This window comes from Callorhinus ursinus, unplaced genomic scaffold (genome assembly GCF_003265705.2).
Source record: "Callorhinus ursinus isolate GAN/ISIS: 27379988/994484 unplaced genomic scaffold, GSC_fseal_2.0 scaffold8, whole genome shotgun sequence".
Taxonomy (NCBI): Eukaryota; Metazoa; Chordata; class Mammalia; order Carnivora; family Otariidae; genus Callorhinus; species Callorhinus ursinus.
In genome coordinates, this window is record NW_027397070.1 from 50,328,227 (window position 1) to 50,346,329 (window position 18,103).

Here is an 18,103-nt window from a genome sequence, read left to right on the forward strand (position 1 = left end):
CACACACACACACACACACACACACACACACACACACACACACACACTCTCACACATTCACTGTATGGCTTATGTATATCCATAGAGGTTAGGTGGCTCAGCTGTTGAGTTAGCAAGCTTGGGTCTGAGATCTCACCCTACTACTTGTTACGGAGTTATCACCTAACTCCGGGAATCAGTTTCCTTCTCTGAAGTCCTTGCCTTCCAGCTTGATCACCAGTCAAAAAATTCCTTTATTTTTGAAGTTCTGGATTATTTTAAAGTTCTTCCTTGAGAAAATTATTCCTGTTTTCTGATTCTTTAATACTTTTAATTATCATTGCTTCATCATGTGTTTGTGAAGATTAATTGTGTTAATATCTGAAATGCACTTAGTACAGTGTCTGGCATATGATAAGTGCTATGTAAAACCCTTGTTTTGTTATTGTTCTATCCTTTTTGTACAGGATCATTTTATATCAATGAGGAACATTTAAAAGCATTGTTGAAGATTTTCTTTATCAGAGCAGTTGGCATGTTTCTCTAATTTCTTTCTCTCTCTAATTTTGGAGACACTGCTATCTATGAGAAATAGATACAAATATAAAATATAATCTGTTCAGGAAAGGATGTACTTAAGTAGTCTGAAGTAAGAACAGGAGCTTATATTATCATCTAGAAAGTTTTTTAGACTCTAGTTCAAACTCTTATTCATTCAACAGTTCATACCTGTCCCTGGACATTGGGGACACAAAAGAGTCCTTGTCTCAATATCTGGTAAGATTGAATTAGTCTAATAATTAAATTAGGGGAGGAAATGTGGCCAATTAAATCCCACCACCACCACTACCTCCCCCCAAAAAGTGATTCCAAGTAGAATATTGCTTGTATGAAGTGATATTGGTGAATTTTATGGATAAATTGTTAGTTTGGAAAACCACTTGGCTGTAAGTCATAAAAGAATGATTCATTTGTTTTTCTTTTGAATGTGAGCAGGCCTCAGAACCACGCAGAGGGCTTGTCACAACTCAGATTCCTGAGACCTGCCCCCAGCCAGTAGGTCTGGGCGGAGCCTGAAAACGCACGTTTGTCAGGAGCTCCCAGGTGATGCAGGGGCTGCTGACTGGGGACCCACCCTGTGAGCACCACTGGGCTAGGGAGGGAGTGAAAGATGAAGAGATGGCTGGAGCACTGTGGGCTGGGGGCCAATAGTGGGAAGTGAGGCTGGAGGAGGGGGCAGGGGCCCTAGGATCTCAGCCTCAATGGCAAGTGCAAGTTTAGTCTCAGGTCAATGAGGAGTCATTGCAGGTTCTTCCAGCCCTCCCTCACTGCAACCGCTCTTGTTCTGAGGTGATTACGACATAGTCTTTGTAGTCTTTGAGGATTATCTGATTCTGCATGGCACTCGCCCCCTAATGCATGTGCAGCAAATTCCGTGGAATTTGAAAATACCCTGTAATTCCCTCTGTTTTAGAGTCCTGACCAACCTTTGATGAATCGGACAAATCGCTTACTTTGCGCAGCACAGATAGTCACCCATGCTTAGGTTTTGACAGTAGGAGACACAGGCACACCAAGGGGCTGCATTTGAGATCAGCTCAACATTGACTGAAACACATTCTCTGTATCTGGCACTTTACACTTAACCCAGCAAGGATATAATCAAAGCACATTATGATTTCTAGCAGTAGGCAACATTCAATCTTTTGGGGACAAATACTAAAAAAACATATGAAACTAGAGGATTATATAAGCAGAAGACAGCACAGTGTGTAATAAAGTGTTAAATTGAGTATTATCATATGGTAAATGTTAATGATGCAGATAATAAGGGCCATGGCCACTAAGAAGTTGGAGAATTGTTCGAAGTTACTAGGGAATGTTTTATATCGGGGAGGCCTTTGAGCCGGTCCTTGGAAAATGGTGAAAATTTGGCTAGAGGGGAAGGGAAAAGATGGAAAAGCCTTTGTCTTCAGATTCAATCAACATTCAAGGAATTACTGTGTTTTCCCAAAGTTTTTGCTGTTCTACTGCCTTTCAAAGGAAAGCCTTCCATGTGTTTCTGATTCTTGAGTACAGTTGAATTACTAGTCCATTGTCTGGTAAGAGCTGTTTGGTCAGGGAGCCCTGTGGACTTCTCAGAAACTTTTTTCCTTTGAGAGAAGCTGTCCTGATTTGCCATTGTTAATGAAACTTGTACTACACAATGCTCAAGTTCAAGACCTACTGAGAACATGACCATGAACCTCATTTCATCTCCACATGGGGGAACCACATGGCATATAGAAGCTGCGGAGACCCAGCACCATTGCTGCTCCCCCGGTGGTAGTAATTGTCTCGAACTTTCTTATGTCACATCCTAATAGCTTTGTATTAGGAGTCACGGTCTGTATTGCTTCTATTCCTCATGAATAAATACAAAATGTCTCGCCACCCACAACACAAACCCTTTGTAGTCATGTATCTCTTTTGAACATGCATCCTTAGGACTCTGCATGCATTCATTTCAATATTCTGTGCCTATATGAGGCTTTTCTTTGGAAACGGTGAAATACGCACTTATTGCAATGGATATATTTTTACCCTGTCAAGTGCTCTTTTGCATCAGATCCTGAGTAATATATCTGATGAGTCAAAGGGCTTGCCTCGTTTGCTGATTCTCTTGGGAGTTATCCTGAATATCAAGATAGTTCCTGTTAGCTCAGATAATTTCAAAGGTCCAGGTTTATCTTTAATAAAGATAAGGTTTAAGGCAGAAAATAGAAATGAAAAATAGAGAATAGTTAAAGAGAGAACTCAGGCCGACCTATGAGAGATTTTAATGACAATCTGTAAGGTAGAGATCACAAAACTTTATCAATTGCTTACTCATCTCCAGAAAAGTTTTTGAGAATGCCCCCCAAATAAATGTAATTATTTATATATCAGATACATGTACCGTTGTGCTTATATATTAGTTATTTATGAAAGACACACAAAAATAGAAATAATAAAGAAAAAAATTTAAATGAATGTAATTTCTAATATTTTCTTCCTATCCCTCAAATAATCCTTGTTTGCATCCTCTGGCATATGGACGCTGCTTTTGAATATACCCTTCTGTAAACCGATAGCACCAGCACATGGTGCAATATACTGGTTCTCAAACTTGCATCTCAGTTTCCTGGAAACTTGTGAAAACACACATTTATACCTCTTTCTGAAGTTTCTAATTCAGTAGGTCTGGGGCCCCATCATTTGCATTTCTGACAACTTCCAGGTGATGTTGGTCTGAGAACTAACACTTTAAGAACCACTGATGTAGTTAAGAGCTTGGGTCTCAGAGGTAGTTTACCTAAGTTGGATATCAGAGTCCTTCCATTACCAAATGTGTGACCTTGGGTAAATTATTTTACTAGTATGAACTTACTTTTTTTTCTTTTTCTTTTAATCTGTTAAATGGGTGATCATAGTTATTTACCTCTTAGTGTCACTGGAGAGCATAATGAGATAATGTAGACAAAGTGCTTAGTACCCAGTACTTACCACCTACAAAACACCAAGACATATTGGCTGCTATATGCTTCTCTTCCTCCTCTTCATATCATCAAACATCTTTTTAATGTCATAAAGTAAACTTTAGGGACTTTTATACCTTAAGTCATAAGAATCATGGGAATAAATTCTTCTGCTTTACCATTATACATTTAGAAAGACCATATTCCAAATGAAGTGTCTTTCTAGTTGGATAGTAGAGGTGAAGCTCTTTTGCAAAGTCTGCCTTAGAGAGAACAATGTGTTCAGCCCTCTCCCTTCTGTGTGTAACTATTGATAGTTTGTGGCTAAGTGTGTATTTCTGTAATCTTTTGTATATACTGATTCTTGTTGCATGATCTAGAATTGACATTTTTGGCAGTTGTGTTTTTGAATGTTTTGGGGGATGGGAGTAGCAAAGTTGAGTGCTTGCTTTGAACTTGATTGATTGTTAACACTTCTCTCCTTTTTTCTTCTCTCCCCCTCTTCCTATAAATTACTAGGACCAAGTACTACCTGCCAGGAAGATTCATGTGCCAACCAGGGGGTCTGCATGCAGCAGTGGGAAGGCTTCACTTGTGACTGCTCCATGACGTCATATTCTGGAAACCAGTGCAATGATCGTGAGTACAACCTTTTCCATACTTGGGAGTTTTATCAGTGTTTAGAGGTTTGGAGAAACCTTAAGGGGCATTATAAAAGGATGGCTCTTCTGAAAGACTTGTAAGCAATTTCCTCCTCCAGAAACTTGGAAAATAAGGGACTGGTGCTTTTAATGGAAGAGCAAAGAGACATTTCTTGCTCAACATTACTAGATGTTTTCCCATTTGCTTCCTCCCTATGTTTTTTCTTTAGATTAGATTGCCTGTGGCTGAGAATCAAAAACAAAACAAAACAAAACAAAAAAACCCAGTTCAAGCAATATTTTTGTTCTAAGGAGTTCAGTTTTCCCTTAGTTAAGTCATCTGGGTAACAACTTTGAGACTCTCCCATTTGCATTGTCTAGAATTTAGAGGTTATTTAAGGAATGTAACTATTTTCTCAAAATTCTGAGTTTAGAGAACTTCTTAGATCTTCCAAACGATGAAGGCATTCAGAGTTTATTATTTTTTCCAACTAGAAATGTTTAAAGCATTCTCAGGGGTTTTTCAAATGTTGGGAATTCCCTCTGGCTAAGTTTATTGATATCTATTTGGTTTGTATGTACATGGTCGTTCTGTTTATATATGCATTTCTATTTTGTACGTATATTTGTATGTATATATCTGCATATTTGGTTCATATTGGAAGAGAGCCAGTTGTTATCTTTGTCCACCAGCAATACTTCTATCAGCCAATTTAATTCTAGAAGACTGGTTTCAGGGAGGTGATTCTAGAGATGATGGTGGAGATACTTCAGTTCTGTTGAAAACTACAACCCGTGTCTCCCCTTCTTCTCGTGTTACTTTCCTAACATGGCTATTTTTAAAGATGAGCCAACACCTGAATTTTCTGAATACCTCTATTACAAAGAGATTTGTTGAAAGCCCTGACGTAGTGGATCCTGCTGATCTTCTGATTTTCTAAATGGTAGGAGTTTATTTTACAATCTGAACTCGTAGTTAGTTGGTCTCTTGGTTTTATAAAAAGATGCATAGTGTTTATCTGAGCAGATACTAAAGTCACATTGTGGTTGCCTAAGTGGGAGCAGGCACTGATTACAATGCTGTCTCTATCGTGTTTTCTTGGTTTTTCTTGAATTCTTATCCTTATTTCTCAACTTTTTTTTTCATGTGCATAGTTGCCCCTTATTCTTTTTCTCATTTTTCTCCTAGCTTTTTGTCTCTGTGTGCTCTATGTGTCTCTTAAGATCTATCTGGAGAAACAAGTGGGGACTCTATCAGTGTAGAGAGAAACATCTTTGATTCTCATTGATCTAATGTAAGCAGTGCCTCTAGGTCTGTAACATAAAGGACACAGTATCTGCAGAAAGTTTTGGCATCAGGTTGTTCTTTCCAAGTACTTGGTATTATTGAAAGTCTTGTTTCCACATTTATGAGTTGTAAATACTGTTTCACTCTGAAATAGGCAGCTATGGACCCATCCAGAATATCTGGGCAATTGTGCTATGTGCTCTCTATTTTCCCTCCACTTTGTCTGCATAGGACTCATTAGGAAAGCTTTTTATCTTAAATGGTGGCATAATGCTTCTTTATCCTCTGTATCATAAATACCTACCCCTCCTGGTAGAAAATGGTCAGGACGAGACTGCACACAGAAAACGCAGAAAGGTAAGTTACTCTAACTACGGTGAATAGCACGGTCTTCAGAAGGTATGTATACATTTTTCTCTCATTGACAAGTTCCTTTCGGCCACCCAGTCCTAGGCATCGTTTTCTGCTAAAAATCAACCAGGATTCTTTCTGGCTTTCTATGATTTTTTTCTAACTTGTCAAGAGCAGATGGTGTCTCAGTCCAGAATGAAGACTGTTGCATTATCTGACTCGAACAATTTGTCAATATATAATGAAGTACTAGAATGGATTGGGAAATGTCAACTTTCTTTTGTGACAGTACCATGTCATCCTTCAAAGATGTTTCTGAGATATCCAGGCCTAGGTAATGCATTCTGGTTTTATTCTGTAAACAATGCAGATGAGGGTTTTATGGCAGAAGACCTCTGAGGCCAAGTTATTAAAAGAGTCTACTTGCCTCAACTCCTGTTGGAAAGCAGACCAGGCTTGTGTGATTAGACGGCTATATGGAAATGTGAGCAAATACATTTTAATTGCAGAATGTATGGAATATATAGAGTTCAGATAGATATAACTGTCATATGCAGATATATGCTTTTAATGAAACCAACTGCGTATATCAGAATGTTAGGTTGCTTAAAATTGTACACTAGATGCCTCTGAATCCAATGATCAACATTGAAAGTATTGAGGGAACTTTTGGAATTAGCATCAGTGCCAGTTTGTTCCACCTAAAAAATCAGCCTTACATCTACATCATAGATCATAAATGTCTGTATCAACCTTGACCTTTAGAGTTGTAATTTGGTACTTTATCTCACAAACATCTTCAAAATTAAGTTACCTATTTTATTTTCTCTGGGCATATGTTAGCAAATTCTTGGTAGCCTAGCTGGCATCAGGAGATGAGCCTTCACCTTCAGTGTCACCAGCAGATTCAGACAAAGCTCGTGCTTATCGTTGGCAAAGGTCATGGGGAAAATTGCAAAGAAAGGGGAACAGATACAATAAGTGAATGGAAGAGGAAAGGTGATGAAGAAGAAATAATGGAGAGAAAACCAGGGCTGAGTCTTATACGGAAGAACACAGAGGCCATTAGTAATTGCTTTGGTAGCATGCCTTCCACAGGTGGCCTGCCTTTGACATGGTAATTGGCATGTCAAGGAAATCCGGCCTTTACCTGATTTTTAGGAATACTGTATTCTAAAGAATGTTGCATATATCTAAAATACATTGTATTTCTTACAATGCTCTCATAGGAACCTATGGTTGGTGGAGGATTCTATCTAATGGCAACAGATGTTCTGTTGGGGGGCTGGAGGGGAAGGTTTGGATCTCTCATTTTCCATGAGCTATTTCTCAGGACAGCAGATCATCTCAGTTAATGGAAATGAAAAAAAAAATCACAATTTCTTACTGCACATCCAAGAATAGAAACTCGTTTAATAGGAAAGTGCTAGGTTTTGATATTTTTCAAAATAAAGGTTTCAGTTCAGTTCATCATGTATAGAAAAGTTACTTATATCTGGGCATGATTTGCAAGTTTCTAAAGAAATGTTTGCATTTTAGGGGTCTCCACATTTTTCCTAGCATTAGTTCCTTCATTCATGACCTTTGATTTTTCTTGCCTGTTTGCCCAATTGGGTGTTTGCTTGATGATTTTGAGGTGCTGTCACATAGATAACCATGAGTAGAGTTTATGTTTAGAAACTATATCTCATTTAGTATGAGTAGACCAAGCACGGATGGGTTTAACTTTATTCCATCATTTTCTATGAGTGCATGGTGGATTGATGGAGGCAGTGGGGTGAATTTCAGGTTTAGTCTTAAAAAGATAGCCATGCAAAGCTGATACAGTGATTGTGAAGGTGTGGCATGTATTCTCTGTGGCTGGTTATCTTGTGTAGGAATGACTCTCTTGTATTAGAGAAAAAACAAAAGTGATTTGATTGGAAGCCCAGGTATAATTGATTTACTAATTATCTTATGTAGTTTTAAGATAAGATCTTCTACCATTTCATATAATAGCAGATTCACAGGGAGTTTCCTTTAGGTGACTTTTAGGGCTGTTTTGAAACTCTAATAAACAGAGTCATCCCAGAAGTAATTTTGAGTTCATGTAGGATCCAGTAAGATCTATGGAAGGACACACCAGTAACATTCTCCAAAGAAAATCTTCAGTTCTTCTGAAAAATTCTAAACAGAGAGGGCTGACTTCTCAGATGGTGCATACTGCCTGAGTGCCAACTTAATGATGGCGCTACATTTTAAGAAGAACAAAAGAAAGGGAACCTTACAAAGTTTCTTATAGGGATATTCTTTTTGGATATTGGGTTCCTACTGGTATTTAAAATCAGGACCGAGAGCCTGAGAGATTTCAATATGTTGTAGGCATCACGCCATCAGGCAAATCCAGAATCCCTTTCCTGTGATGTGGGGAGGGCGGCCTATTGTTGAGTTCCTCTCTCCACAACACCATACAGTGTTGCACAAAATCCAACTCACTTGCACGTACCCACACATACACAAAAGCATTGTCATTTCTGGGGACTTTGTGAAAATAGCGATTTTAAATACCTTACATCAATCCTTAACCACCATAGTTACCTTTGAGTGTGTTTATGACAACTGTTTTGAGTTGTGTACAATTTTGGGGGTCTCATTATTGCTCCTGTGCCATAAAGAATTGAATGTGGAACAGTGAGTGGCGCGTGAGTGCTTAAAGCACAGCAAGTCACTGGATTTAGATATCGGGTGTTTATAATGGCTTTGTGGGAAGAACAGAAGGAAATAAATGTGGGTCCTCAGCCCACCCTCAGCAGCCAGCGACCTGCACTACATCGTTAGTCCTACATTGCGGGCTACTTGTTGGAGAAATTGCTAGGTTCACACTGGCATGTAATAAAAGATGTTCTTTGCCTGCAACAAATCAATAGCAAACAGCTGTGGATCGTGCAGACAGTGGCGTGTGAAGCTCCTTTTCAGACAGTTTTCTGCTGGAGTGCCTGTTAAGCTGCACCGTTGGCTATTGATTGGTCTTTTGCTTTTTATTTATTGTGTGGGTTTATTTATTTTTTTAATGTAGGTTGGTGTATTGATTAAATCTATTAAAAACGCATTTCCCATTCAGGCTTCAGAAAAAATTAGCAATATATGCATTACTTAGTGTACAAACAAGGCAATAGACATGTGTATGTTCATTCTCTCTCTTGGGTCCATCTAGATACACTGGCATTATGTTGTGAGTCTGTGTTGTTATTTGTACAGCAATAATTTCCAAGGATATCAGACTACAGTGTGTCCATGTTTTCAGTTATGTGTTTAATTCCTACCTCTGTTTCCAGGTTCTGCCTGTCCAGCAAATAAGCCGTATCTGAGAAGCTTAGTATTAAGTTAGTTGTTTGCTGCTTAGAACACTTCATCATTTATTCATTCGTTCACTCCCCAGAACTTTCTTATTTGCAGGTATGATCATGAATAAGATACACCACTGTTCTCAAAGACATTACAATCTCACGGGGAAAGACACACATGGAAGTGCTTTAATAGAAATATAAACCACATGTAGTGAGGGCTCATGAAGTTGAGAGGCGTCAACTGCGCCTGGGGTGGAGACTCCATCAAGAAGAGCTGCTGTTATTAAGAAGTTTTTCATTGACACATGAGTCTTGAAAAATTTCTAAGTACTTTCTAAGCATATATGGTAAGAAAGAAGGCCGGAAAGGAAAGATAGCATCCCAGCAAGAGGAAGAGATTGAGGCTACAGCTGTGGCTGGCTGGCTCTTTCCTTCCATTCTTTTTTCTAAGCATCTGTGTGGTTAAGATCACACTCCATGTAAAGTTTGTGCTCCGCCTTATTTTGTTTTATGCTGCATAATATGCATTTTTCAAAGTACAGAAAATATTATTAGATTTCCTCATCTCGTTTAGGAGAATGTCCATTATGGCACTCATTTCTTTGGGATAGAACCCTCCATGTTGAGTCTGGGATGAGGACTACCAGGCCCTAAATCTTCTTTCATCGAACCAGTGTTAGACATTTACCTTGGAAATATATATATATATTTATTTATTAAAGATTTTATTTATTAATTTGACAGAGAGAGACACAGCGAGAGAGGGAACACAAGCAGGGGGAGTGGGAGAGGGAGAAGCAGGCTTCCCGCCGAGCAGGGAGCCCGATGTGGGGCTCGATCCCAGGACCCTGGGATCATGACCTGAGCCGAAGGCAGACGCTTAACGACTGAGCCACCCAGGCGCCCCTACCTTGGAAATATATTTAAAACGAACCAAAATTTTAAAAAATTGACTTGTATATATCTTAATAAATTATAAAAGATAGCATAGCCATTAATTTAATTAGCTTTAGAATCAAACTACTTTAAATGTCAATGCTAACTCTTAACTGAAATTGAGTTAGTCACTTAGCCTCCTGAAGCTTTGATACAGCACAAGGAGTATGATAGGTTCTTAATAAATAGAAGTCGTGATAATTTTTATTGTAACTAATAATATTTGACATTTGTCAAGTCCTTTTTATGTTCCTGACGCTCTACTAGGACCTTTATAAAGATGTCATCCCTAAGTTCCTATGAAATATTATTGTCCTGACTTTAACAACGGGGACACTGAGGTCACACAGGAAATAGCTGAGTGAGGACTTGAATCCAGATTTGTCCGACATGAAAGCTCACATTCTTATAAGATTTGCTACTACTTGATAATCATTAGAAATAATAAGATGAACCATGAGAGACTATGGACTCTGAGAAACAAACTGAGGGTTCTAGAGGGGAGGTGGGTGGGGGCATGGGTTAGCCTGGTGATGGGTATCAAAGAGGGCACGTTCTGCATGGAGCACTGGGTGTTATACGCAAACAATGAATCATGGAACACTACATCAAAAACTAATGATGTATGGTGATTAACATAACATAATAAAATAAAATTTAAAAAAAAGAAATAATAACAGTTTAACATCACTAATTATTAGACTAGAGTGCTTAAAATGCCAGGTGGTCAAGTCTTTATAGACAACCCAATTGTATAGGAATATAGGGTTGGAAAAGAGAAGCTCTTTGTTCTCGGTTGTTAATTTTATTATATTCTGGAATTCTGAACCCTTTGATATCTCTGCCTTAATACAAAGATAAGACTTTTTAATTAGAATATCTTGAGATATGATAGAATTAGAATATCTCTGCATATCCCCAAATATTTATATTTTTATTCTATGTTGATCTGGATCTTCTGATTTCCATTTTTTTCCTTTATTGCCATCTTTATTTTTGTCATATAACATAGTGAATGAAACCTCTGATGTGGCATGGATGGCCTGTGTTGAAATTGTGACGCTGTCACTTAATAGTTATACTACTTTGGAATTAATTAATCAAATTGTGGATTAATTTGTGTCCTCCAAATGTGGATGTTTATAGGTCCTATCTTACAAGAATGTTGTAAAGATAAATTGAATTCATAATTGTGAAGGTCAGGCCATGGCACATAGTAGCCTGTGTGGAACTATTGGTGGTTTTTCGATGTAATTTTCAAAAGTTAAAAACTGGCCTCATACAAGCATAATTTTCAGAAAGTTAAAAACATAACTCACATAAATACAAGATGAATGTGTCCCAAATTTATTTAACTCCTTAGTGAGGAAAACAGTAAGTTGGTAAAAACACAGGCAAGATGGCAAAAGAATATTTGAAGAACTGGATATTTATAGGCATTAAAAAGAATATTAAATATTTGGGTTAAATATAAAACTGGTGACTGTCTCACAGGGAAAAAGCCCTTAGCCTTAGGTATTATCTTTTCTACCAACCATTATATCTCTACTAAACAAAAATTGACAGGTTAATCATCTCACAGAGTGTGGCCCCAATTCATAGTAAATACCAATGTCAAAAACAGGTACATTTTCCCATCGAAGTAAATATTTCTTGGCTGGTATTGTTAAAACAGTGTCTTTCTATGACACTGAAAGGGCACAAGGCTCTCTCCTGGCCATTTTTCTAAATTTTGGATAATTTTTATTAATAGTAGTATGATCTATTCAATTTCAGAACCTTTTTGTTACCTTGAATACCTCTATCATACTCAAGTACCTTTTTAAGAAAAAAAAAAAAACATTTAGGGCGCCTGGGTGGCTCAGTTGGTTAAGCGACTGCCTTCAGCTCAGGTCATGATCCTGGAGTCCCGGGATCGAGTCCCGCATCGGGCTCCCTGCTCAGCGGGGGGTCTGCTTCTCCCTCTGACCCTCTCTCTCTCATTCTCTCTCTCAAATAAATAAAATCTTAAAAAAAAAAAAAACATTTAGCTGTGTAGCAAACACTGTGCTGAATTTGTTGTGTCATCCTGTCCTTTTAACAACCCTAGAAAGTAGATACTATTATTTTTTCTTAAATTTTTTTATTGTTATGTTAATCACCATATATTACATCATTAGTTTTTGATGTAGTGTTCCATGGTTCATTGTTTGTGCATAACACCCAGCGCTCCATGCAGAACGTGCCCTCTTTAATACCCATCACCAGGCTAACCCATCCCCCTACCCTCCTCCCCTCTAGAACCCTCGGTTTGTTTTTCAGAGTCCATCATCTCTCATGGTTCATCTCCCCCTCTACTTACTCCCCTTCATTCTTCCTCTCCTGCTATTTTCTTTTTTTTTTCTTAACATATGTTGCATTATTTGTCGCAGAAGTACAGATCTGTGATTCAACAGTCTTGCACAATTCACAGCGCTCACCATAGCACATACCCTCCCCAATGTCTATCACCCAGCCACCCCATCGCTCCCACCCCCCACCACTCCAGCAACCCGCAGTTTGTTTCCTGAGATTAAGAATTCCTCATATCAGTGAGGTCATATGATACATGTCTTTCTCTGATTGACTTATTTCACTCGGCATAACACCCTCCAGTTCCATCCACTTCATTGCAAATGGCAAGATCTCATTCCTTTTGATGGCTGCATAATATTCCATTGTATATATATACCACCTCTTCTTTATCCATTCATCTGTTGATGGACATCTTGGCTCTTTCCACAGTTTGGCTATTGTGGACATTGCTGCTATAAACATTGGGGTGCACGTACCCCTTCGGATCCCTACATTTGTATCTTTGGGGTAAATACCCAGTAGTGCAATTGGTGGATCGTATGGTAGCTCTATTTTCAACTGTTTGAGGAACCTCCATACTGTTTTTCAGAGTGGTTGCACCAGCTTGCATTCCCACCAACAGTGTAGGAGGGTTCCCCTTTCTCCACATCCCCGCCAACATCTGTCGTTTCCTGACTTGTTCAGCCATTCTGACTGGTGTGAGGTGGTATCTCATTGAGGTTTTGATTTGTATTTCCCTGATGCCGAGCAATGTTGAGCACTTTTTCATGTGCCTGTTGGCCATTTGGATGTCTTCTTTGGAAAAATGTCTGTTCATGTCTTCTGCCCATTTCTTGATTGGATTATTTGTTCTTTGGGTGTTGAGTTTGATAAGTTCTTTATAGATTTTGGATACTAGCCCTTTATCTGATATGTCATTTGCAAATATTTTCTCCCATTCTGTCGGTTGTCTTTTGGTTTTGTGGACTGTTTCTTTTGCTGTGCAAAAGCTTTTTATCTTGATGAAATCCCAATAGTTCATTTTTGCCCGGGCTTCCCGTGCCTTTGGCGATGTTTCTAGGAAGAAGTTGCTGCGGCTAAGGTCGAAAAGGTTGCTACCTGTGTTCTCCTTTAGGATTTGGATGGACTCCTGTCTCACGTTTAGGTCTTTCAACCATTTGGAGTCTATTTTTGTGTGTGGTGTAAGGAAATGGTCCAGTTTCATTCTTCTGCATGTGGCTGTCCAATTTTCCCAACACCATTTGTTGAAGAGACTGTCTTTTTGCCATTGGACATTCTTTCCTGCTTTGTCAAAAATAAGTTGACCATAGAGTTGAGGGTCCATTTCTGGGCTCTCGATTCTGTTCCATTGATCTATGTGTCTGTTTTTGTGCCAGTACCAAACTGTCTTGATGATGACAGCTTTGTAATAGTCCTGGAAGTCCGGAATTGTGATGCCTCCAGCTTTGCTTTTCTTTTTCAGTATTCCTCTGGCTATTCGGGGTCTCTTCTGGTTCCATACAAATTTTAAGATTATTTGTTCCATTTCTTTGAAAAAAGTGGATGGTATTTTGATGGGGATTGCATTGAATGTGTAGATTGCTCTAGGTAGCATTGACATCTTCACAATGTTGATTCTCCCAATCCATGAGCATGGAACGTTTTTCCATTTCTTTGTGTCTTCTTCAATTTCTTTCATGAGTATTTTATAGTTTTCTGAGTACAGATCCTTTGCCTCTTTGGTTAGATTTATTCCTAGGTATCTAATGGTTTTGGGTGCAATTGTAAATGGGATAGACTCCTTGATTTGTCTCTCTTCTGTCCCGTTGCTGGCGTATAGGAATGCCACTGATTTCTGTGCATTGATTTTATATCCTGCTACTTTACTGAATTCCTGTATGAGTTCTAGCAGTTTTGGGGTGGAGTCTTTTGGGTTTTCCACATACAGTATCATATCATCTGCAAAGAGTGAGAGTTTGACTTCCTCTTTGCCAATTTGGATGCCTTTGATTTCTTTTTGTTGTCTGATTTTTGTGGCTAGGACTTCCAATACTATGTTGAATAGCAGTGGTGAGAGTGGACATCCCTGCCGCGTTCCTGACCTTAGGGGAAAAGCTCTCAGCTTTTCCCCATTGAGAATGATATTCGCTGTAGGTTTTTCATAGATGGTTTTTATGATATTGAGGTATGTACCCTCTATCCCTATACTCTGAAGAGTTTTGATCAAGAAAGGATGCTGTACTTTGTCAAATGCTTTTTCTGCATCTATTGAGAGGATCATATGATTCTTGTTCTTTCTTTTGTTAATATATTGTATCACGTTGATTGATTTGGGGATGTTGAACCCGCCTTGCAGCACAGGGATAAATCCTACTTGGTTGTGGTGAATAATCCTTTTAATGTACTGTTGGATCCTATTGGCTAGTATTTTGGTGAGAATTTTTGCATCCATGTTCATCAAGGATATGGGTCTGTAATTCTCCTTTTTGATGGGGTCTTTGTTTGGTTTTGGGATCAAGGTAATGGTGGCCTCATAAAATGAGTTTGGAAGTTTTCCTTCCATTTCTATTTTTTCGAACAGTTTCAGGAGAATAGGTATTAATTCTTCTTTAAATGTCTGATAGAACTCCCCTGGGAAGCCATCTGGCCCTGGGCTTTGGTTTCTTGGGAGATTTTTGAGGACTGCTTCAATTTCCTTAGTGGCTATAGGTCTGTTCAGGTTTTCTATTTCTTCCTAGTTCAATTTTGGTAGTTGATACATCTCTAGGAATGCACCCATTTCTTCCAGGTTATCTAATTTGCTGGCATAGAGTTGCTCATAATATGTTCTTATAATTGTTTGTATTTCTTTGGTGTTGGTTGTGATCTCTCCTCTTTCATTCATGATTTTGTTGATTTGGGTCATTTCTCTTTTCTTTTTGATCAGTCTGGCCAGGGGTTTATCAATCTTGTTAATTCTTTCAAAGAACCAGCTGCTAGTTTCGTTGATCTGTTCTACTGTTTTTTGGTTTCTAGTTCATTGATTTCTGCTCTGATCTTTATGATTTCTCTTCTCCTGCTGGGTTTAGGCTTTATTTGCTGTTCTTTCTCCAGCTCCTTTAGGTGTAGGGTTCGGTTGTGTATTTGAGACCTCTCTTGTTTCTTGAGAAAGGCTTGTATTGCTATATACTTTCCTCTCAGGACTGCCTTTGCTGTATCCCAAAGATTTTGGACAGTTGTGTTTTCATTTTCATTGGTTTCCATGAATTTTTTTAATTCTTCTTTAATTTCCTGGTTGACCCATTCATTCTTTAGTAGGATGCTCTTTAGCCTCCATGGATTTGAGTTCTTTCCGACTTTCCTCTTGTGATTGAGTTCTAGTTTCAAAGCATTGTGGTCTGAAAACATGCAGGGAATGATCCCAGTCTTTTGGTACTGGTTGAGACCTGATTTGTGACCTAGGATGTGATCAATTCTGGAGAATGTTCCATGGGCACTAGAGAAGAATGTGTATTCTGTTGCTTTGGGATGGAATGTTCTGAATATGTCTGTGAAGTCCATTTGGTACAGTGTGTCATTCAAAGTCTTTATTTCCTTGTTGATCTTTTGCTTAGATGATCTGTCCATTTCAGTCAGGGGAGGTGTTAAAGTCCCCCACTATTATTGTATTGTTGTCAATGTGTTTCTTCGCTTTTGTTATTAATTGCCTTATATAATTGGCTGCTCCCATGTTCGGGGCATAGATATTTACAATTGTTAGATCTTCTTGTTGGATAGACCCTTTAAGTAGGATATAATGTCCTTCCTCATCTCTTATTACAGTCTTTGTTTTAAAATCTAATTTGTCTGATATAAGGATTGCCACCCCAGCTTTCTTTTGGTGTCCATTAGCATGGTAAATGGTTTTCCACCCCCTCACTTTCAATCTGGGGGTGTCTTTGGGTCTAAAATGAGTCTCTTGCAGACAGCATATTGATGGGTCTTATTTTTTAATCCAATCTGATAGCCTGTGTCTTTTGATTGGGGCATTTAGCCCATTTACATTCAGGGTAACTATTGAAAGATATGAATTTAGTGCCAGTGTATTGCCTGTAAGGTGACTGTTACTGTGTATTGTCTGTGTTTCTTTCTGATCTATGCTGCTTTTAGGCTCTCTCTTTGCTTAGAAGACCCCTTTCAATATTTCTTGGAGGGCTGGTTTTGTGTTTGCAAATTCCTTTAGTTTTTGTTTGTCCGGAAAGGTTTTGATCTCTCCTTCTATTTTCAATGAGAGCCTAGCTGGATATAGTATTCTTGGCTGCATATTTTTCTTGTTTAGTGCTCTGAAGATTTCATGCCAATCCTTTCTGGCCTGCCAGGTCTCTGTGGATAGGTCTGTTGCCAATCTAATATTTCTACCATTGTAGGTTACATATCTCTTCTCCCGAGCTGCTTTCAGGATTTTCTCTTTGTCTCTGAGACTCGTAAGTTTTACTATTAGGTGTCGGGGTGTTGACCTATTATTATTGATTTTGAGAGGGCTTCTCTGTGCCTCCTGGATTTTGATGTCTGTTTCCTTCCTCACATTAGGGAAGTTCTCTGCTATTATTTGCTCCAATATACCTTCTGCCCCTCTCTCTCTTTCTTCTTCTTCTGGGATCCCAATTATTCTAATGGTGTTTCGTCTTATTGTATCACTTATCTCTCGAATTCTGCCCTCGTGATCCTGTAGTTGTTTATCTCTCTTCTTCTCAGCCTCTTTATTTTCCATCATTTGGTCTTCTATATTGCTGATTCTCTCTTCTGCCTCATTTATCCTAGCAGTTAGTGCCCCCATTTTTGATTGCACCTCATCAATAGCCTTTTTGATTTTGACTTGGTTAGATTTTAGTTCTTTTATTTCTCCAGAAAGGGTTTCTCTAATAACTTCCACGCTTTTTTCAAGCCCAGCTAGTATCTTTAAAGTCATGATTCTGAACTCTAGGTCCGACATCATACTAATGTCCGTATTGAGTAGGTCCCTGGCTGACGGTACTACCTCTTGTTCTTTTTGCTGAGGTGATTTTTTTCGTCTTGTCATTTTGTCCAGAGGAGAATATATGAATGAGAGAACAAAATGCTAACAGCTTAACAATGTCCCCAGCAAATATACTGTATACAAATCAGAAAAGACCTGAAACCAGGGGAAAGAAAGGGAAAGAAAGAAAAAAGAAAGAGAAAAGGAAAGAAAAAAGAAAAAAAAAGATAAAAACAAAACAGAACAATACATAAAAAGCAGAATATGATCAAATATGATCAGGGTAGTGCATAGATCATTGCCACACACTAGATTTTGGGCATATTTTGGTCTGTTAGAAAAAAGTGCCTCCTAAAATTTTAAAGGAATAACGACATATATGTACAAAGTAAGGGTCGATACAATGAAGGGATGGAAGATGACTGTAAAGATGAAAAGTATAAAAGATTTTGATAAGATAAGTTGTTTGAAAAAAGAAGATTTAAAAAAAAAAAAGAAAAAAAGGGAGAGAATGTGATGAGGCAGGAGACTAGAACCAAGCCATATACTAGTGATTTAGGGTATATTTTGATCTGTTAGAAGAAACTGTATCTCAAAATTTTAAAGAGAGAACAACTTATAAATACATGCCAAAAATAAGGGTAACTACTATGAAGGGATAAAATATGACTCTAAAAATGAAAAATAAAAAATGGATTTTTTTAAAAAAGGGATTGATAAGATGTTGGTTGAAAAAGGGAAGAAGAAAAATAAAAAAAAAAACAGTTAAAAAATTAACTTTGATGAACTAATGAATC

At 38.2% G+C, this 18,103-nt stretch overlaps 1 protein-coding gene across 11 annotated transcripts in view; it reads left to right on the plus strand.

Annotated features, from left to right (window-relative positions):
* Positions 1-18,103, plus strand: part of NRXN3 (neurexin 3) — a 1,564,009-nt gene that overhangs the window by 745,355 nt on the left and 800,551 nt on the right. For all 11 annotated transcript variants that reach the window (XR_012379101.1, XM_073895668.1, XM_073895661.1 and 8 more), the window contains one exon: positions 3,996-4,115. Coding sequence is in view for 10 of the 11 variants with exons in the window: in XM_073895668.1 (XP_073751769.1) it covers positions 3,996-4,115 (120 nt within the window). In the remaining variant the exon portion in view is untranslated. The remainder of the gene's footprint in view (positions 1-3,995; positions 4,116-18,103) is intronic.